The 23,316-nt window shown below is 33.6% G+C and overlaps 1 protein-coding gene across 2 annotated transcripts in view; it reads right to left on the reverse strand.

The window, feature by feature from the left end:
* Window positions 1–607: 607 nt before the first annotated feature.
* The window catches only part of LOC140452511 (synaptic vesicle glycoprotein 2B-like), a 109,074-nt gene continuing 86,365 nt past the window's right edge, over window positions 608–23,316 (reverse strand). For both annotated transcript variants that reach the window (XM_072546819.1, XM_072546820.1), the window contains exons 2-7: window positions 19,857–20,167; window positions 12,446–12,769; window positions 7,990–8,532; window positions 5,600–5,862; window positions 4,415–4,574; window positions 608–1,103 (exon numbers count right to left, since the gene is read on the reverse strand). In XM_072546819.1, the coding sequence (XP_072402920.1) occupies window positions 920–1,103; window positions 4,415–4,574; window positions 5,600–5,862; window positions 7,990–8,532; window positions 12,446–12,769; window positions 19,857–20,053 (1,671 nt within the window). In that variant the 5' untranslated portion in view covers window positions 20,054–20,167 and the 3' untranslated portion in view covers window positions 608–919. The remainder of the gene's footprint in view (window positions 1,104–4,414; window positions 4,575–5,599; window positions 5,863–7,989; window positions 8,533–12,445; window positions 12,770–19,856; window positions 20,168–23,316) is intronic.

Below are 23,316 nucleotides of genomic sequence, written 5' to 3' on the forward strand. Positions count from 1 at the left end.
AATAATTGATAGTTTACCTGTGATTATCTTTAGCTCTTGTATGTTCCATCTACCGACATTAATTAATTTTCTGAGTTTTAATTTCTGTGGACTAGTAGCTGAATTTCCACACGATGCCTGATCACTAACATTCGCGTGGCCGTTGGCCCATTTTGCACTCCTTGACCTGGATTCAAGGAAGCGTCGGTGGTCACCCGGACTGCGAGACACCATCCGAGGCATTTAAATATTGATAGCTATCCATATCATATTAACATTATTTGTGTTTTTATGCTGTGACTTCTATTTTTAAGTAGTTTCTGTGGTGATATTTTTTTTTCTGAAGTTAAGATTCGATTATCTGTATAATGACATAGTTATGTTAATTCGTATGCATCGCATTCTATATCCTCTTCCTGTGGTTTTCATTTTTATTTGATTTTTTATTTTCACGTTTGTTTGCTAAGTTGTACTCAGTTATTATCTACTTTTTCTAGCTACATTTCATTTGCAATCTTATAATTTTTTATGTTTCTTTTCTATTTGTTTTTGATTCTACTTTTGTTTGTTGGGCCATTTTATATTATTTATGTTAACATATAGGTAATACAGGTTTTCTGAATAATAATATTTATGTATATATTTATTTATTTATTTATTTATTTATTTATATAATACATGACGAAAATGTATAAACTCTATCAACTAAACTAATTTTTCTTACGTTACTAATACTAATTATGAAGATATATTTATCTCCAGGTGAATTACAAAATGATCATTTTTTTATTGATTTATGACTTCCTTAAAACGGTTCATCTAAATCACTACAAAAATGAACCAAAATGTAAATAAATGGCAAACATATTTTCTTAACATAACAGAAACTTAGAACGCAAGTCAATCTTCATAAAATATGGTTAGATGTGGATAGTTTCGTCTATTGAAGTGGTTTCTGAGTGGTGTTTGGAAGGAACAAGCAGAGAAGACCTCCTCCTATCAATAAACCAGTCACGATAAAAGTAGGTGCTGGACAGTATAAGTCAAGTAACTGAGCAATTACTATGTTTCCGATTATGCCACCAAGACGAGCAGCAACCATGGATACAGCAATACCTGTAGCTCTGTAAGAAAACATAAACAAGTGAAAATCTTTTTTTTTTTATATTTTTGCATTGGTTTAAAACATTAAGTCAGTAATTCCATACAAATATTAGTATTCATTCATTCAGGATTGTACAAGGAGGACACTTTCACTCTCAGGGATGAATACCATAAAAATCAGGGATGAAAACCACGGATAGATAGGTGGGTAACAAATAGGTACACATAAAAGGAAATATCCATTCAAACTATCAATTTTTCATTTACATCTTTAATTTAATTTTTTGTATTATCTTACTTAATGGTACATTTCAGTTTAATGGCATCTTTAAACCTGCTTTCAGCAATTCTTCAAGCAGCCACGTACTGGTATTGAGATGTAATTGACAGTTAAAGAATATGTGGTTTAGATCAGCTGTGCTAGTTCTCCAATCACATTTATCTGTTGGGAGAACTCCGATTTTATGTAGATGTTTCGGAAAACATCCATGATCTACTTTTATTCTTAGTTTATTATAGTTCACCGATCTGAATTCAACGTCTAACCCATTAAAATTGGCTATACTGTTTCACATATGCAATGAGATCACATGTGGTCAATTCTTTAATCAATATATGTGAGTGCTTTAGTGGATTTTTAGCTATTGAATCCGCAATACTATTATCCAATATATCTAAATGTACATTAACCCATACGAATTTAACATCATATGATAAATATATGATGACATATGACATATATTTTAATATGAATATATCGCTGTTAACTGTAACTTTAAAATGTTGTAATGCATTTAATACTGATAATAAATCACTGCATATAACAATTTTGTTCCACGGATTCTTACAACACAATTCAAGGGCTTTCTATCTAACACATGCTTCAGCGGAAAAGATACTGGATTGATTATTTAGAGTAAATGCTTTTTTAATCTTCATTTTTGGTACAAAGTAAGCACTGGATGTTACTAATTTTGAGCCATCTGTATAGATTGTAATATAATCTGAATAGTTACTTCTCCTAATCTGAATAATAAGATCTCCTTGAGAGTATTATGACAAAGTTCAGTTTGGTATTTAGGAATAATAATGTTTGAGGATAGAACACTTGTCAGGTGTGGTATGTCCAATAATTCCCAAATAGTCCAATAATTACAAGGAGAATTTATTAAATTAAGTTCATTGCAAGTTACAAATGCTTTTGCAAGTGGTGGGGAATTCTTTTTTAAGAAAAATGATCAGCTGTACTTAATTGATTAATTATTTTGGCTTATAGTTGCAGCGATAATATTGGATTAGGAACTATTTGCTTGCCAAATATTCTCTGCGTAATGAGAGTGGGTTTTTAGAGGTGGAACCAGTGTGCTTTATTTAGAGTGCTTTTCATCAACCTTAACACAATTTTCCAAGCTTTAAATTGGATTCTATCAAGTTTACGTAAATTAGATAAAAATTTAATGCAATATTTTGATTTGCACCCCACGATCTCTTACAAAGATTTTAAGAAAATTAATACATTTTTCGCAGCGACTAATTGTGTAGTTAAAGTCCAAAGCAGTTTTCTGTCAAGTATTACACTATGGTATTTGAATTCTGAAACAACTGTTATGGCATTGTCCTGTACGGATACAGTGTAATCTTTAATGGGGTGTTTTAGAAAAAAATACTACGGTACACTTTTGGTACAAAATAGTGAAGCCATTTCACAAAGTGGAGCTAAAGTTGTACATTATATGTTTTAGTTCAGCAATACGTTCGATGTACGTTTTCTTCTCTAAAGAGATGACAATATCATCAGCATATTGTAAACAAACAATGTTGGTTAAAAGTAGTGGACTTAAAAGAGCTCCCTGTGGAATGCCTTTTGATGTAATCATTGGCCTTATGATATTATGACCTATTCGAATCGATAGGTTTCTGTCTTTATATAAATCTGATAGTAAATATGCCATGGATTTTGTAACTCCAAGAAATACAAGTTTATTACACAGTATGTTTAAATTAATATTGTCATCAACACTTTTTTATGTCGATAAACAGTGCACCTGTTGTCATGGAATTGTAAAAACCAGTATTCCCATTTTTCGTAACATAATGTATGAAATCTGATCTGGACCCAGCGCTGTGTTGTTAAATATGCATCTCATCTTAATAGCATATTCCAGTTCGGATGATGTTATTTCTTTTAGTAAATAATTTTTTTCGTCTATAAGTCACCTGAGCGAGGTATACGTTTGTCAACAAAGGGTGGAGATAGCTTCTGTAGAATATTTTCTACAACTGAAGGAGGAGCATGTTTAATATTTGTGTTGTTGTTGTTCAATTTGTAAGTGAAAATTTAAATTATTAAAGTACCATTCAAATTTAAAAGAGAAATTCCCAGTGGTCGACTGTAGGTATACCATAGTTAAAAAAAAATTACAATGAAGTAAAAACTTCTTTTTGTACAATGGTATAAAATTTTATTATTAAAATTTATTAAAAATTATCCAAAATGGATTTAAAAATTTTTCCGAGCGTTTTCGATCCTATTAGATCATCCTCAGTAAGTTTTTTATAGGTACCATTATTCTCATCAGTTATTTTATCCGTAAAACAATGTAGCCATTACAACATCGGTCGTGACATCCTACACTTATTGACTCGGTAGCTTGTAAGCTACCTCTTAATTATTCTAATGGAATATTTTTAGTTGAGGGAAATTTCTGTTTTTTAGATATTTGAAAAAGTGGTTTAAGCTTAATTTCTATCAATTATTATTTGAGGTGAAGGAATTCATTCCTGTTTGTACTACCTTAAAATTCCTAGCTGTTATCTATTATCGATAACTTCATTATTCATAAGAACTCTTGAATCTCGTTTGTCTTGCTAATCTTATGAATCCGTAGTGATTTCCGTAGCACTTGCCTTAGGATAGTTGACCCTTCCAGATGAGAAGATAATCTGATTGTTTTTCCGATAACATTGTTTTTTATTTCATGCTAAGCCTGAGCACTCGGTGTCAAGTATTATTATTTGTGATTAAACTTTTTTTTATTTCTAACTAATTTTTCTCTCAATTTGCTAACCACTTTAATACAATCCATACTGCTACGACCTGGAGTCTATGGCGATGGGTTTTGGAACATTGTATCATCTTTGAATTATGGAGATATCTTTAAGTGCAGGTATATTATTATATGGAGATATTTTAATTTATGTTGTGTAGAATATCTTACCTTTTGTAAGACTTTTATGTTGCGAAAATCCTCTTAGTATGAGGCTGTTTATATGGAATAATTTTAAATAAAGATGTTGACAATGATAAAAAATATTATTTGTTATCTTTTACCTTAGATGAGTAGGGAAGATTTCAGTGATGAGGGAATCTAAAGCAGCGTTACCGCATGAAATAACACTACTGAATACTGCAGATACAATTAGATTATGAGTCTTGTTGTAAACGAAATACATGCATGCTGAGCATAATCCAGATGATACTGTACTGAACACTGAAAAAGAAAAAATAATTAGCTAATTAATATATGTATTACATAGAAATGTAAGCAATAAAATTACATATCCTAATCAATATGTAAAAGCACCTTTTAGCGCTACAAGCCTAGGTGGGTATTGGCTGACTGTACAACTTTTTTCCAATTGTCTCGGTCTTGTGATGTTTATTTTTTATAGATCTGATTGGATGTTGCCGCTCAGAATCTCCCTAAATCAGTTTAACAATTTTCCGTTATGAAGTCTATGTATGTGCACACTTTAATCGTTGAGATTTAATCTCCTCAGGAAAGAGGTTTAAGAATAAAGAGACGTGGTGGTGGTTAAATGGAGTACAATAAAAAATAAAGGGGAAGAGAAAACTATACAAAAACTGGCAAGAAAATAGTTCCGACACATCGTCAAAATTATAAGGTCGCCAAAAAGAAAGCTTAAACTATCGACAGCAAAAGCTAAAGCATGAGCGAATACAAATATATATGATCAACTTACTACCAGGAAGCGTGAACCAATATATAGAGGGTGATTCGTTGGGAGTTCTAATCAGATGTTTTAGAGAAATTTTACATAATTAACATCTGGAAATTTAGGGTATTGGGTTTTTAAAAGATGTCAATGAAATTGAAAGGAAAATTCTATAAAACGGCCATAAGACCAGCTATAATGCACGAAACTGAATGTTGGGTAGTTAGAAAGAATTAGGAACAACGAATGCATGTGGTAGAAATGAGAATGCTTAGATAAATGAGTCGAGTGACAAAAAGTTTGGACTACTTGGGACTAAGCTTTTTTCCCGAGTGTTAAATCAATTTTATTGATCTTTTCTTTCCGAATGTATATTAAATATTGATTGCCTTTAACCGAATCCGAGCTTCAGTTAGATACCAATTTCTTAAGTTGTAATACACTCTTTCACAAAGAACCGTTTAGTGTAATTTGTGTCGAAATATACTAAATTAATTATAACCTAGATTTCTGGATAGTTTTACACAATTTATTAATAGATATTTTGTAATAAACTTACCTAAAAAGAATTTTCTACCCAGTCTGTCCATTCCCAATACAGCAATAATGTTACTTGGTAATGCAGCAGACACTGTTATCAATGATTCTAAAAATACAGATGATGAAATCTTGTCACTGCATAAAACGCTGTCACTATGACTTCCACTACTGACAACGTAGTCCACAACTTCACATACACCAGCTTCTGCGCCGTTGTGAATTTTAGCGTATTCGTCAAATCTGTTAAACATTTCAGGGAACCACATCATAAGACCGTAGTATCTAAAAGCAGAACGAAAAAAGAGTTATGAAAAATCATCTATACATAAATCAGTTTTTTCCCATTCTTTTGAATGTGGACTTAATCTATTAGCCTAAAAATAAGTTAATTTAATAAGAAAGACAAATAAAACAGTGGGTATAGTGGCAGAAGGTTTAACTCGATCCGTTTACAATTTAAATACCAAGTGAGAAAGGTAACAACATTTAATATTGAGATGTGCACAAATGATATGTCAAAAAAATTAAACTTTGTGAAATAATGAATTGCAAAAAGAGATTATGACAAGGTATAAAAACAGTTATTCCTAAAATCAGTAAAAAGCTAACAAAGGATTAAAGATGACTATAAAATAGCAAAGGGAACTGGCAAAGAATTTAATGAGCTAAGAACTAGTTATCCAGAAGATGAGAAATATGGGAAACAAAAGATTATTACAAGATTTAATAACCAGTCACTAATGCGATGAATTTACGTGATCAGTATATTTACAAACAAATCCACCCAATTGGCATCTTACGCAGATGATATCAATATAATGAGCAGAGCAAAAGATACGATAGAAGAAACTTACGTTGAATTGAAACAAAGTGAAGAAGTTGTAGGGCTAGCAATAAATACAAATAAGACAAAATTACTCGTACAAAACAGATCAAATAGACTACAACGACGACTCTTTATAGATGATATAAAACACGTGAACAGATTCAAGTATTTAGGAATAAGGAATAAGGTCGCAAATAATAAACAAAAACCTGAAATAAATAGAAGGCTTATGCTAGAAAATAAACGATATTTCGCCATGAACCACATATTCAAATCGCAAGATATTCACCGGAAAACAAAACTCCGAATCTATAAACCAATAAGCAGGCGCATAGTATGTTAGTAATGCGTTAAATGTGTTCAAAAAAAAATTACGGAAGATACTGGACCCAATCAGTGAAAATAACAACTGGCTAATTAAATGTAATAAAGAAATATACAAACGATATAAAAAACCAGCACTAGCACAATACACTAGGCTGCAGTGATTACGGTAGGCACGACACGTGGTCCGGATGCATGAGAGAACAATTCCCAGAAAATTACTAAACGCAAGAATGCAAGAAAAACGACCTGTTGGAAGACCAAAAAAGAAATGGAAGAACAAAGTAGATGAGGATGCCAAAAACCTCCTAAAAACACGTTCATGGAAAATACCAGCAGTAGATCGAGATCTTTGGTGAATCTTACTGAAGGAGACAAGGCCCGACTAGGGCTGTAGTGTCATTGGATGGATGGAAATATAGTTTAGGAAGCAGTAAGTAGATCCATAAAAAAATTTATTTTGAAAACTCTTCTGACTTGGAAGCCAGCAGCATATAATAGACTATATTTTATACTACTTAATAAACTAATTAGACAAGCAACGCTTATTGATGTGACGATCACTAACAAAAATAATTTGTGTGTTAAGTATAATCGAAAAAGTGCCAAGTGTAGATATCTTCAGATAAAAATAAGTAGACAATAGGGAATAGAAACTGTACAGATGACACCTATAACTTTCTCAACTAGCGGTGTTAGTCTGAAGGCCCTCTTATGGAAGAGAAAACATCTGGGTCTTAGTGAACATCTCTATAGGACCATTTAAAAGCCTGCTAACCATGTTCAGATGTGTCAGAAAATTTATTTTTGGTGCCACGCCACCTGAGGGAGTGAGAGCTGTACCTATAACTTAAATCCTGATACGAATAGGTACTATTATAAATACTCTATGGACACGTTTATTTAATAAAATATCTGAAAACACTCAATCTAGTTTATGAAGCAACATGTAGACTGCAAAAAATATATTTTGAAACATAAAAAAAATAAATATTTGTTTTATTTCAAAAATTTTAGTTAAATTTATATACGTATAAATTACATAAAATACGTAATTTATGTACGTATATTTTCAAATTTAATCCTTAAAACCCCAGGAAAGTTGTTTACTAAGCCAATCAAGCGAGCACCGTAATTATCCCGCATTAATCAGAAAAGTAAGAAGAAAATCCACAGAAGTATATAGATAAATACATATGCGAATCTAAACATAACAAACAGGAAATCTACTTTGATAAAAGAAATAAAAAAGTACTTACCCAATGTGAAATGTAAAGTTGATGGTAATTGAAATAACTGTGAATTTCAAAATTGGTGAAACAAACAATTGTTTACTATTATCTAAAATATCAACAAGCATATTGGTATATTTGCCTCTCTTTGCAATTTTGGCTTTTTGTTCCAGAGTGAGCTCTTCTTGTTCGAAGATGAGATGTTTAACTGGATAGTCTTCGGGATCATTCCCGGTGTTTACATGGTAAATGTACTTAAATATTGCAAGAGCTTCTTCACTCTTACCTTGTGTAAGTAAGAACTTGGGACTTTCTGGCAAGAAGAACAGTAAAGCCGCCACAATAAAGGATGGAAATGAGCAAATGAGAAGAAATATTCTCCATGAATTATACACAAAATACTGGTTCTTGAAACCAATATCTGCTGGAATAATCAACCATGCTAATCCAGCTACAAATAAGTTACCCAAGGTCCAGAAAGCTGCCATGAATGAAAGCATGGAACCTCTCTTGGATTTAGGTTGGAATTCCGCAAAGTATGACCAGATTACTGGTCCGCTGCCCCCTAATCTGGAAACAAAAAATAAAAAACTTTGTTAATAATCTACGTAAACTAGAATATAACTTAATTATAGCATATAATGAATACAATATTCTGTACATTTATTAAATACAATATTGTAATAATTGCAACAATGAATACAATATTCTGTACTTTGTACAGTTTTCTCATTATTTATTATGGGCTATTAACCCATAAATCCCTCAAACTTTCCGAAAACAGTCATCGGTGCTCTCCGTTTTGCATGTATATTTTATATACTAGAAGCTCCTAAGTAATCGAATTTAACTTGGTGTTTAATTTATTCTCCGTCTATTTAAAATTTACTTAACCAGTTCCTGTGATATTTCATAAAAATTTTGTCTATTGAACACACATAAATAATCAAAATTTTTATTTAAAAAAATGCTTTATAAAAGGTATAATAATAAAAACCCTATCGGGCTACATCACAGAACGTTTTCGGAATTAATATTCCATCATCAGTGCTAACTGGATGTACATGTTTGAAGCCACTAAATATATGGGTAAAAACACTTTAAATATTGTTAGATTAACGCCAACTACAGGAATTTAGTTTCCTTGTGGACATACATAATTGTTCCTCTTCTACCGTTAAGTGTCGAAGGCAATATGTGTTGTATATTGAAATTATCAGAAATCTTTATTTTCTGTAATTATAATGCCGATTTCCACGAAACGGTTGATTCAAAGATTTCTTTGTGACTCAATACCATTGTATAGTCGAACATTTTTATTGTTTCTTTTATCCACATAAAAACACGTCAGACTGATGTTGTAAATATTTTAAATTTCCAGCAAAGCAAGTATACATAGTTTCCTTCTATCTTTCATATAATAGATGTGGGTACCTACTACATAGTCTTTTGGTCGTTCTAACGACCAAACGTAGACGTTCTAAACATAAAAAGTATATTTTTTTCTATTATAAGAATGTAAAAACTAAAATGCGGAGAATAGAAACCAACCAGATAATAAATATTATACAGATTATGAAACTGATTTAGTACAATAAAAAAACATAGTCGGTACAAGAACTACTCAGAAAATCATCATCATCATTGGTGCTACAGCCCTATAAAAGAGCCTCGACCTTCTCAAGTCTATTACGCCAGTCAGTTCTATCCATTGCCAACTGTTGTCAATTTGCTGCGCCTACTTTTCTACCATCCTCATCTACACCATCCCTCCATCTGAGTTTTGGCCTACTCCTACTTCTACTTCCCACGGGTTGTGACATAAGGATTCTTCTAGGAGGGTTGTTCTGCTGTGATCTTGCCAGATGTCCTGCCCATCTTAGTCTTCCTATTTTTATAAGAGATACTACGTCTTTACCACCAAATATATGTTTATATCTGTGATATATCTCGTAGTTGTACCTCCTTCTCCAAACACCATTTTCACAGATGCCACCGAATATTCTTCTCAGGATCCTTCGTTCAAATATAAGCAGGAGGTTTTTATCTGCCTTGGAAATGGTCCATGTCTCCGATCCATATGTCAACACTTGTTTGTTGGCTTAAGTTTCTGCTTCTCATATGTCTACTCAGTCCAAAATAGCTTTTGTTTGCTAGGATTATTCTTCGCTTGATTTCTTCTGTCATGACGTTCTCCTTGGTGATCAGGGAGCCTAAGTATGTGAATTTGTCCACCACTTCAAAGGTAGAGTTATCGACCGTGAATTGGTGGCCGATGTTTCTGGCTCTATTGTTGGGTGTTGATGCCATTATCTTAGTTTTCTCCTCATTTACTTGCAGGCCCATATTTTGACAAGGTGGTATACATTTCTTCTAGCTTGCGTGTTGTGCGGGCAACTAGGTTAACATCATCTGCATATGCCAAAATTTGGGATGATTTATTAAAAATGTTTCCTCTGTTGTCTATTTGGGCATCCCTGACCGCCTTTTCCAGAAATATGTTGAAAAGGAGACACGCCAGCGCATCTCCCTGTCGCTGCCCAACATGCGTTTCCGATCCCAATACACCACTCTTTCGGGATTTGTTTCTCATTACAGGCTCTCAGTATGATTATATATATATATATATATATATATATATATATATATATATATATATATAGATATATATGATTAGTCAGAGTAGCACCTCCATATTTAATGAGTTCTGCGGGTATACCATCACTTCCTGGAGATTTATTATTTTTTACGTGTTTTATTGCATCCCGTACTTCTTGAATTGATGGAGGCTCTAATGGTGTATTGTTGTTTGCTCCTGGGGGTGGTTGATTTGGATCTTCTACTTCGATAGTAAGTAGTTCTTTATAGTGTTTTCACCACCCACCTTTTCAATACTTCTTCTTTTGTATTGAGTATATTTCTATCCTTATCCTTACATAGTCCGATTCTTGGTTTAAATTCTTTTCTTGCATTATTTAGATTTTTATAGAATTTTCTTGTTTGATTTTGCTTTTTTAATGCCTCAAGTTCTTCCAAGTTCGCGTTTTTCTCCGATAGATGTACTTCTCTTCTCTTCTGAGATCTTTATATTTTTGTTCTTTTTCTTGGGTTCTCCTTTGCTGCATCAGTTTATATGCATTGTTCTTTTTTCTTGTAATGTCTTCGCACTGAGCATCGAACCACTCATTGCGTGTTGGTGGTCTTTGCGGCCCTAGAAAATTATTTGCTGCGTCTATAATATAATTTTTACACATTTCCCATTGTTCACTAACAACTGTTAGATTCTCTTTAGTTATGTTACTCAGAAAATAACCATTCAAAATAAAAAAATATTAACTTTAAAACAGCTGATTGCTATATATTTTTGATTTACGCAAAAACACGACATTCATTTTACTTGTTTGACTCCAAACAGCACACAACCCCTTAATGTAGCATTATTCAATCAATAAAGAAACTCTGCAGGGAAATTCTATCGAATTATATAGAAACTCATGTAGGTAATAGATCAAACGTTCTTGAACAGCAGTGCTTCTAAAATTGTTAATGGGGAAATACAAAAAAATCACTAGGTATTGAAGTCTGAATTCAGAAAATGTATGTTGCCATGTAATTTTGCACCATTATTACAACGTTTAAACCAAATTATCAGTTCAATGTGATTGAAACTAGTAACAAATTGAATCATAATACATCAACGTCATTTGATATTGAAAAGCTTTCATTCAATTTTTGGAAGAAAGAAAAAATAGGAAACCACTGAGTTTAAAATTCGTAGAAAAAAAAAGAAGGCATATATACCTGCAGGATTCAGTATGGCTCATTCTCAAATCAGCCAAAAAACATCTAATTCTATTTCAAATGTTGAAGCAATAGATGATGAAATCGTTGCAGAAGAGGCGAAAGTTACTTGCTACTAAAAGGAGATTCGTCCGGTGAAGAAATAGACGAACTACAAGAAATGGAAGAGGATATTGAGTTTAATCAAAAGACACAGGTTTTCTACCGACTAATATTACTAACAAAGTATATCCTGGAGTCATTACAGTAGTAGATGGAGATGGCGGACTAATATAGAAAAAACAACCCTAGGTATCTTTCCTGTTAGAATAAGTTTATTCTAAAGCGTTTATTTAGAATATAGAAAAAACAACCCTAGGTATCTTTCCTGTTAGAATAAGTATATTCTAAAGCGTTTATTATATTATTGTAATACTACAAGCATCCCTGGTATGTTCAATTCTTATTCAACCCAGAAAGGTTTGCGCAGGATTTTTATGCCTAACATATCTGAAAATTGTTTTGTTTTCCTGTGTAACTGTTGTTTACGCTTAAATACTTTTGTAAAATCATTTTGTGATTGTTGACTCATTAACGATGAAAAATAGTGGATCTGTAGATGATCCTCCAGGTTTTAAATTTTGCAGTCAGTATAACATAAATTTTTGTACACGTAATTCATACTTAAAAATTAAATACTTACGCCGCCCCGTTTAGAAATCTGAAGACCATGAACAGCTCATATGTTTGACAGAAGCTAGAAGCTACTATACATAGAGCATTCATGAAGGAACTCACAATAAGCACCTTCTTACGACCCAATGAGTCTGCTACTGAACCCCAAACGTAGGCTCCTGCCATCATACCAATAAATATGATGGAATTGAGCCACCCTTTGGTTTGAGTGTTGAGGTTTAAGTCGCACTGGGCCGAAGGGAGGATGAACGACATCGAGATGACGTCCATCTCCTCGGAGGTGCTTACGAAGCCGCATATTGCTAGAAGTAAGAAGTGGAATTTCCCATATCTGCAAAAAAAGCCAAAAATAGTATTGCAGTTATAGCATTTAAAAAGTTTTGTAAAAAATAGTTTTAAAAATTTTTTTGAAATGAAACGTTTCTTTGATATGTTTAACACATCACCAAAGTTAGATACACAATGCAGAGGGAGTAAAGAACAATTTTTATAAGTGAGTGGGAATATCAGAACTTCTAGGAGATAATATTTCTTTTTGTGCCCTATTAGAATTATCCGACGTGGCAATTACCATGGCAAAGGCTTCACGGTCTTCTGTTATATGAAAGAGTTCTGCTGCATTTTTTGTATTTGCATTTCCGTCCAATCTTCAATGTTTGTCAGCCAAGAAACTTAATTGTTGCCTACATTTCTTCGACCTTCATTTTGCTTTCGAGAATCAGCTGCATTATTTCATATCTATCTTGTCTCAACATATACCCCAAATAAGATATTTTCCTACATTTAACAGTCTTAAGTAACTCTTTGTTCTTGTTGACTCTTCTCAATCCTTCGACGTTATTTATGTGTGTTGTCCAATGAATCTTTAACATTCACCCCTTTATCTAAATTTCTAATTATTCAATCCGATTCATCGTTGGTATTTTTAGCGTCCATGCTTTTACTTCATACAGCAGCACTGGCCAAATATAGCATTTGCTCATTATCTGTCTTAGTTCTAAACTGAAATGGATACTAGAAAAAAATGTTCCCATTTAAAAAAGTGTTTTTTTTTCTCTGTATTTATTTCTATTTCATCATTTTCTTTGGGCACTTATTTCAATTCATATGGCATACATGACCGTACCATAATAAACAACTCTTGGCTTCAACAGTGTCAAAAGCGAGAAGTTGTAGCAACGTGTCTGGTTCGTAGTTTACGAACATTTGTTCTATGCGGAAAAATTCCTTTAGGTCTGTAAGCTCGTTTATTTTTTATGGCCGTTAGGATTTCCTTCACTTCACTTGGTGTTGTTGAGTTCTATAAAAGTTGTCTCTGTCTTGAAAGACTGTTATTATTTTCAGAAATAAATTTTGGACGATTTGGATTTGGTTCTGATAATAATCTTTCCAATTTTTTTAGCGTTATTGGCTGATATGAACTTTTTCCCTTTTTTTGTGATGTTGGACATAGTGGTTATACCCATTTGTGTACGTTGTCAAATGTTGTTGTTCATACCACCCTTTGTTATTGACGGTCCTGCCTAAATAATTGCAACTGTCAACTGCTTAATATCGAGCAATGTTCTGAATTTCCATTTTGTTGTTGTTGGTTCTATCGACAATGATTTTTCTTCTTCTAGTTCCATGACCGTTATTGATCGTTGGATATCATGTTGGCTACCATATTCGCTATCGTGACTTTATTGACAGCAGCTCTAAATAGTGATGTAGACGATTTTCCGTACCAGTCTTAGTTTTTTTCAGCCATGATGTTCTTCTTCTACCAGGACCACGTTTATCTTGGATCTTTTACTGAATGATCAGATGCAAATGTTCATATTTTTCAGGGTGTCTCATAATGTGACCAAAGTATTGGTCTTGCGTCACTTTATTATATTGACAGGTTGTGTTGTTTGGTTCAAGCGTCTAAGGACCTCCTCATTTTTAACTCTGTTGAGAAGCTTTTGTTCCGTTCTCTTAGTGAGTTGCCAGTTTTCGCATACATAAAGTACAACGCTTTTAAAAATGCTGTTATATATGTAGCTGTATCTTTTTCTGTTTAGAGATAGTTTTTGGCCAGACTAATTAGTTTAGGGCGCCTATTATTTGTTTTCCTTTTATGATTGGTTCTTCGATTTCGAAGATCGTTGTAGAATCGTTGTGTTGCTTTAACAAGTGCAATATTAATAGATGGGCTTTCCAGTACGTGCCATAGTCTACATAGGGATATTGTATCATAAGCTTTCGTTAAGTCCACAAAATAGATGAGTTGGTCTACCTCTATCCCTTCTTTTTTCATTTAGTTGGGTTAAAGTGTAGATGTGGTCGATGCACGATCGTCCAGCTTAAAATCATGCTTACTGTTCCCAGCTCACGTGGTTCATATTCGTTTTAGGCTAGGGTTTTTATAACTTTCCGTACAACCTACTGAGAGTGCTGCTAACTGAGATGCCACGGTAGTTTTTGCAGCCTGCCTTATCCCCTTTTTTATAGATCATCGGTGTAATCCATCCTTCGTTCCTATATATATATATATATATATATATATATATATATATATGTATATATGTATATATATATATATATATGTATATATATGTATATATATATATATATTTATGTATATATATGTATATATATATATATATATATATATATATATATATATATATATGTATATACAATACAAAAAAAGAAAAACAAAAGAAAAATCAAAGATACTGTCAACTTAAACCTGAAAAGGAGATGGTGGAGACATCAGGGGACGAAAGGGACAAAACAGAACAACTATACAAATTTTTGAAAACTTCAAATATTACACCCCCATAAAGAAATAGTGTCAAGAAACTACAGAGAGGAGTGAATAATAAATAAAATTCTGTATCTAATGGAATAGACGAGAAGCTGCAAAAATAAAGATGAAAGACAGTACAAAGAGTTACAGCTCATATATAAAAAATATGAATTTGAATAGAAGCGTATTTGTACAGAAATAGGAGAATTAGGAGAGAGTGAAGAAATGGTGCGCACCGGAAAATTTCAAATTACGCGACAAGACAACTTAGACAATGCTGTACCTCAGTGACCTTCCAGTGAACAAGTGCCACCATTATTTATATCTTTAGTTAATTCAAAGACAACAGTACTTACTCAAACAATAGTAAAAATCAGAAATGATTCATGATTGAAATGCAAAGGGTAATAATACAAGGGCGTGTATTATCGCCCCTATTTTTTAATGTAGATTCGGAAGAAATTATGAAAAACTCTTTGGAAAATAAAACAGCTGGCATATAAGTCAAAGATATAAAGAAGAAGAAGGTGCTCTGATGCTATAATGCTACGGTGACGATGGCGATAACAACGCCTTTAGTTAATTGAACAAAATTAAATTGATACACAAAAAATATTAGATGAAGATAATAATAGAAAGGAAGTAAGAACTAGACAAATAAGAAGAAATAATCTATAGTAAATATTTTATGGTTAGTAGAATACAATATTATACTCACACATACATATCTTATAGTAATCAAATAATTATTAGTCAATGATATTATTAATTTATATACTATTGCAAAAGTAGCAGATATGAATAATTGTACCTATGAAATATTCCAAATTTGGTAAAATTTTCTTTAATATTTTTAATATTAGAGATACATGTGTGAATATGTAACGAACACTGGATGGTACACATTAAAAAAACATTAGTCTAGTCTAATCTTTCTTCTTTATATATTCACCCAATTATCTTATTAAATAAGCCAGGAAGTCACTTTTTTCCTCATTTGAATATTTTTATCAAGAACCAATTGAGCTAAAATTATTTTTACGGCGAGTGGTGTTTAGTGATTTATATCGTATATTTCCATTGTAATATTAGATATTTAAATTTGTCTGACTGATATTAACACATTATTACTTATAATAGATACAGAGCCATTCAACAGTCAGAATTGGAATCATACGTAAAAATGTTTTAGGTGGGAACATTACATTCGATAGTTTCACAAAATGAGATTTGTAACGTGGTTGTTTCGCGTACACAAAGTATTTTGTCTTAAAAAATCTTATAGGTTTATATTGCGAAATATAGTTGGACATGAACATGCGAAATATAGTAGGAAGAACTCATGGCTGAAAGACCTGAGGAGATGGTTCGACCGCTCATCCGCAGAAATCTTTCGCGTAGCAGTTTCCAGAACTACAATTGCCATTTGGATCGCCAACTTTCGAAAGGAGACTTCGCCATGAGAAGAAGTTGGAAATTGGATGTCAGAGTTCCTTGTTATTATTATGATATTCACAAAATTCGCAGGCAATAAGTGATTCTATCTAAAAGTATGATGCACTACCATTTTGAAATTGAAAAAAATTTCAGATGTATGTTGAACGGCTTCAAAAGTTTCAGCTGGGATGTTAATCTTATGTTCGAATATTTTCTGGTTTTTGATCAATCCACACAATTTGTGCAAACAAAAAAACATTATTGTTATACACTAATTCAGCCTTATGTATCGCTGTCAATAATTTTCTTATCTGGTTAGTTTGTACGCTGAACAATTTTGATTTATGCTCAACTTTTCGCCACCAATCCATTTCTGTGGCCTTTAAAGCTATTAATGTTTCTTTATTGACTGCTTGTTACAAGTTTTCATATTTACCTATCTGAAAATATGGTTTGTCGCGTAACTTATTACTTTTCTAACTTGATCTAGATTTAAGCCATATCGCCCTTAATCCTTCTAACGGGAAAATTTGCGCATCCCAGATAACTACGGCATTAAATGGTTTTGTGCACCTTTTTTGTGTTATCGATCCTTAGGTGACCTGGTACGCTTGATTCATCATCATAATTCCGGCTTTACAACCCCATGTCAACCCTATGTGGGTCTTAACGTCCTCAAAAATATATTTCCAGTCGTCCTTAGCCATCGTCTTTCTTCGCCAAGTACGTATTTCCACATGTCTCATGTCTTCATCGATGGTTTCAAGGAACCTTGTTCTAGGTCTTCATCTTATTCTCTTATCTATGGGTCTATCAGGAGCGTTTTTATGGTTGGGCCAGTTTGTTCCATCTGCATTACATACCCTACCCACCTCAGACGTTTTATCTTAATGTATTTTAGGACATCTGGTTCCTGGTATATTCTATAAAGTTCGAAGCTGTATGGTTTTCTCCACAATCCATTGTCATTCACCGTTCATGTATGATTCGTCTTAGTACTTTTTGTAAGAATCCAAATCTCTGAACCATATGTTAGGACTGGGCGTATTATTGTTTTGTAGAGTTGTAGCTACGTATTTCTTGATATAATTGAGGATTTAAGAAGGAGATTAAGCCAAAAATAGCACCTATTGGCCGTGCAAATTTTGCGGTTTATCTCTGCAGTAGTGTTATTTTTAGTGTTAATGAGCACTCCCAGGTATCCAAATTCGTTAACTGCTGAGATGATTCGTCAACTACTTTTTCCGTTCTCCTAACAATATTAATATCGTCAGCATATGCTTTGCACTTAGTTGTTATACATTGAACCAGTGGTTGTGACTTGTGACATACGTATTACTTTTTCCAGAGCCAGATTGAATAGTATACAGGAGAGAAGGTCTCCCTGGCCTAGCCCGTTATTTATTTTGAAAGGTTCAGTTCCCTGGATTAGTCCTCTACATTCAACTTTTTCAAAGGATAGTTTTGTTAAATTTACTAACTGATTTGATATTCCTACCTCTTTTATTGCCCTGAACATTTCTCTTCTATTTACAAAGTCGTAGGCTGCCTTGTAGTCTATAAATATGTGGTGAGTATCTATGCCATATTCTAGAGTTCTTTCTAAAATTTGTCTCAGTGTTGCAATCTGATGAATCCTCTCAAACCAGCCTGGTATTTTCCTATAGTTCGTTCTGCATATGGAGCTATACGTTTGCATAGTATAGAGAAGAATATTTTATACGCTGCATTTAAAAGCGTAATTTCTCTGTAGTTAGGGGGTCTTTTTGCATGGCGCAAAGTATTCCAATATTCCAATCACTGGGAAGGGGTTTCTGTGTCCATATTTCTTTTATGAGCTGCTGTAGTGCCACCTTCTTTATATAGTTAGTTCTTTTTGGGAGATTATGTATGTATTCTGGGTAATTTATTTCTGGCTAGTTTTTTAACTGCGTCTTTAACTTCAAGAATCTTTTATGGTTTCTCTTCTCTCTCGTCTGTTCCGCTCACCTTATCTCTTTCGTCTTCCAGGTTTTCTTGTTCTTTCTCTATATTAAGTATCCGGTCAAAGTATTCTACCCATCGATCTAATACTTCTTATTTGTTGTTAATAGGGAATCATTCACCTTCAATAGGACTTCTGCGTTTGTTTGTAGTTGCCTGGAATTTTTTTTGCCTGTGCCCGTAAAAATCATTGGTCAAACCAATTGATTTTTACGGGCACCAGTTTCTGTTCCTATTATATCTTTTGCTGTTGCTTCAATATCTTCCTTTATTTTGGTCCAATAGGAGTCTATATCTTTCTGGCCTTCTTCATTTACATTTCCATTTCTTAGCCTATTGGTGATGTTTTCCGAGTACTGTTCTGAAATTGTTGCATCTTTCAGCTTTTGCACGTGCCATTTCTTTCAAGCCATTTTATTTTCCTTGCTGACGTTTGAAATTCTAGCCTTTAATGTTGAATTTATCTGAGTCTATGTTTGCGACTCTATAATTTCTTTAGTTCATTATGTCTGTTCCCTGTCTTAAATCTATTAAGATGTGTTCAATCTGAGTCATTGTTCTTCTATCAGGAGTGGTCCAGTTTACCTTGTGTATATCCTTGTGTACAAAATAGGTGCTAGCTACTGACGTGCTTAGTGGTGCTGATAAGTTTATCAGTCGTAATTAATTATCGCTACTGACGTTGTGTAGGTTATGCCTTCCTGGATTACCCCCCGAAACTTTTCTTGTAGACATGCGTCTAGACCACTTTTTGCCGCGTGCACCAAGACTCTCCTTCTCCTCAGCTGTTTGATTTTTCCAGATATGAGAGGACAGTATGTATGGTATGAGTATTTTCCATTCTCTATTGTCTTCTTTTTTATATTTCAGAATCTCTATACGTTAAGATTTTCTCGTTATATTTATTATGTGCTACTGGATAATCTGTGAGTACAGTACGGCACAAATATAGCTTATAGTTGTCATTTTCAAGCATCGTATGGCGGTTATATATTATAGTAAGGAATATGGTCGGTTTGGACAAATCCCAGTTTGTAGGGTCGGTATGTCGTTAATTTCACGGTTGTAAAATAAGTTGATTTTGGCGTCTTATTTGTATCCAATCTTTTTGTTCAATATTTTTTGAAATGGGTCAAGGGGTAGCAAGAGGACATCAGATATTACATCCGATCTGGATTAAATACCGACATGCTTACCATTAAGTTTTAAAATATGTACGTACCTGGTGAGTTCGATGGCTTTTTCGAAGTCAGCTTTATCACTGGATTTATCTACATCCGACGAGACTTTCGATGGGATATCTTTGGCCGTTGTGAAGTTTCCAAGCTCCAGATCTTTTGATCCGCAGCCGTTTGCTAGGTGCTCGATTTTTACATCAGAGTCTTGCTTTTGGTTTCTTGGTGGTTCACCTTCTACCATTCTACGCAGTAAGCACAGATAGTTTTGTGTTGTCGGCGACGGGAATTTGATAATTTGGGCGAGTTCCGGGGTGCGGCTCAGTGGGGGCAGCGGACGGGGTTTCTAGCTGAAGCTCTATAAAGAAAACAATTATTTCATAACTTATTTGACCAATATAACTAATTATCATTATATTAAGTAGCATATTGCAGGACAAGTTTGAAGTTAGCAAAATGGTCACAGAAGGATATTCAGTACCAATCATTTTACCAGAATACATTTTAAAAATGTTAACATGTTAAGAATAAACTAGTGATAGTCTTTAACAAGTAGTAAAAGATAGCAAAAAAGTGTGTTGTCATTATAAACTAAAGCATTATAAACTATTTGTATTGTATTTTTAGCAATTTTACACAGTATTGCTTTTCTTTCTTTTCTTATTCCAATCTTACAGTAGTGGCAGAAATACATTTCAATTCATTCATTGTGCAAGATAAATTAACACAAGGCCTTTTGAACTTAAATGGATCTAGCTATCAACAAGTACTCGTAGACACTTCGTCTCAGGACTAGCAACTTCCAGTGGAGTCTTACGTTAGGGGTTCTCAGGAGCCCTATGAGATAACTAAATGATTCAAAAAACATTTGATATCAATCCACTGGATCTAGATAAGCTGGTATAGGATACCAGAATTCGAGAATCGGCATATTGATTAAATGAAAGACGAACGGCAGTCCGATCGGTTTTTAACAGATGGCTTTCGAAAATATTAAAAATAATTAAACTGGTAAAAGAATAAAAAAACTTAGTGAGACTTACATCCAAAATATCCACAAAAATGAGATATGAGGCAAACATATTGGGAAAATATAGATATTGATACCAAGCCAAATAATTTTGTTAAAAGATTAAAAAGGGAAATATTTTTAAAGTTTGTAAACAATTTTGATTCCTAGCTGATTGCTTTCGGCTATCTTTTTTATTGTGTTTTTGTGGAGTCTAGTGTACAGTCCTTTTTGTTTTTTTTCATTGTTAATATAATCAGCTTTTTTTTGTAATTTTCTTACCATATGATCTCTCCTATCAGAGTACTTAAATATTTGACCATAGCTCTGAAGATGGCTTTGTAAGCCGAAAGCGCTCAGTGAGGAATTAAAATTGTTTACACACTTCAAAAATATTTAACCGAAAAGGATGTTTGAATAATTAACATACAAGTATTATTTTATAAATATTGTTATTAACGTATTATTTCTCAGTACTATTGATACAAAATAAGGTAATTGTAATCTGTGTTAATTTTACAGCAATTACCTAACAATCATTTTAAACTTAAATATTGTGTGTGTGTTATTTTTATTTATAGTATAGTAAATGTATAATTAGGTTTCCGGTAATATATAATACGTACGACGAGGGAGCCATAAACGATACACAAATATACATACCAACCACAATGACGACGAAGAAATATGTATGACGCGAATTAACAGGTTAACTGCCAAGGTAATTTTCGTAAAATTTTTCTCTGGCATCAAAGTGAATATTGTAATAACGAGACAATAAAATATTATTTTACAAAAGCAAAATAATTTCCACAAAAAAATTAAGAAGTTACCTTTCAAAACTCAAAATCAGCCGATCTGACCGCTTCGGCGCCAGCAGTGGATAATAACCTCGTACGCCGAGCGGTTACGGGTCAGGTTCAGAAGTTACCTTGAGCTTACATACTTGTGTTGTGTTGAAGTACAAGAAAACGGTAAGTTTTTTTTGTTATTTACTAGCTCTTGAAAGTGAGATTAGAATTATTTTAATAGGAAGGTAACGACTCGGGCACATTGGATTCTGAGAAAGACTTGTATGTACCTTCAAGTTCAGAAGATATTGATTTATCGTCTACTTCACATGAAGATACTACTCCAAAAACATGAACATGAAAACAGATGTCTGGATAACGGGCCGGATATTGAAAATGTTTTGTTTGAAGACCCCAATAGACAGTCAAGACAATCAAGTCACTAATGAGCAGCAATTGACGAACCCAGTTGGCAATCACCAATCAGACGAAGATACTACTACGCGAAAAAATTAAACTAGTGTTGTTGATAGATAAAAAATCATATGTCAGATAATGAGACGGATATTGAAAATGTTTTGTTGGAAGACCCAGTACACACTCAAGATAATGAAATCACTAATCAGCAACAATGGACGAATCCAGTCGGGAATCACCAACGATTCAAATTTGATAATACTTTCGGTCTCAATCCAAATTATGCAGCAGCTATTTTTTTAGATGAAGTAACATCGGGGTGTAGAGTTGTGTTATAGAGGTAGCACCTTTTATCGGAACGACCACATCGAGCGTCATAGACGGGAGATGGTTCTTGATAACTGGTCCTCATAAGACAGCTAACTCTCACTTATGGCTCCACGTGCCACACCCCGGGCAACTGCATTGGTCTGCAGGCTAAACTAAGTGAGGGTAGCCAGATATGGCGAAAATTCCACCGAGCGATTGCCGGTATAAGCAATCCCACACTTACTGGCCAACGGTTTCGGGCGGATGAGTTGGTAAGTGGAAGGGCACTCTTTTGTCCTAGTGCTAAGAAATTGGCACCAAAGGCGAATGAATCAAGTAAATGGTCAACGGCATAAGGATGCAGAAGGCAAGGAGAAACCACTGCATTAAAGATCCAATTGGATATCTCTAGTACAATTATCATGGCAATGAGTACTAAAGGAAAAAAAGAAACTGATCATGGGAATCGGAGCCCAAGATCCGGCAGGGGAGGAACAGACAAGGACTCCCAGGTCGTTAACCGGCGAAACCCTTGTCAAACTTCGAAACAAGACAAACTAAAATTATCAAAAACAAAAATAGGTACGTGGAACGTCAAAAGCATGTATCAACCTGGTAAAATGCATAACATCCTTCAGGAAATGGGAAGACTGAATATAAATATATTAGGAGTAAGCGAAACATGGTGGCCTAACTCAGGATATCTTTCAACAAAAACCGGTACCTTATATTATTCGGGAAACACTGATAACCAACATAGACGTGGAGTAGCAATTATTGTCGATACAGAGGTCAAAAAGTCAATAGAGGGCTTTGTCCCAATCTCAGAAAAAGTGATGCTACTACAAATAAGGACATCACACACAAAACTAAATCTGATCCAGGTATATGCGCCAACGACGGATGCAACAGAAGATGAAGTAGAAATATTCTACCAACAAATTGAAGATGCACTGAAAATGACAAAGAACAGGGAAATCA

This window comes from Diabrotica undecimpunctata, chromosome 10 (assembly GCF_040954645.1).
Source record: "Diabrotica undecimpunctata isolate CICGRU chromosome 10, icDiaUnde3, whole genome shotgun sequence".
Taxonomy (NCBI): Eukaryota; Metazoa; Arthropoda; class Insecta; order Coleoptera; family Chrysomelidae; genus Diabrotica; species Diabrotica undecimpunctata.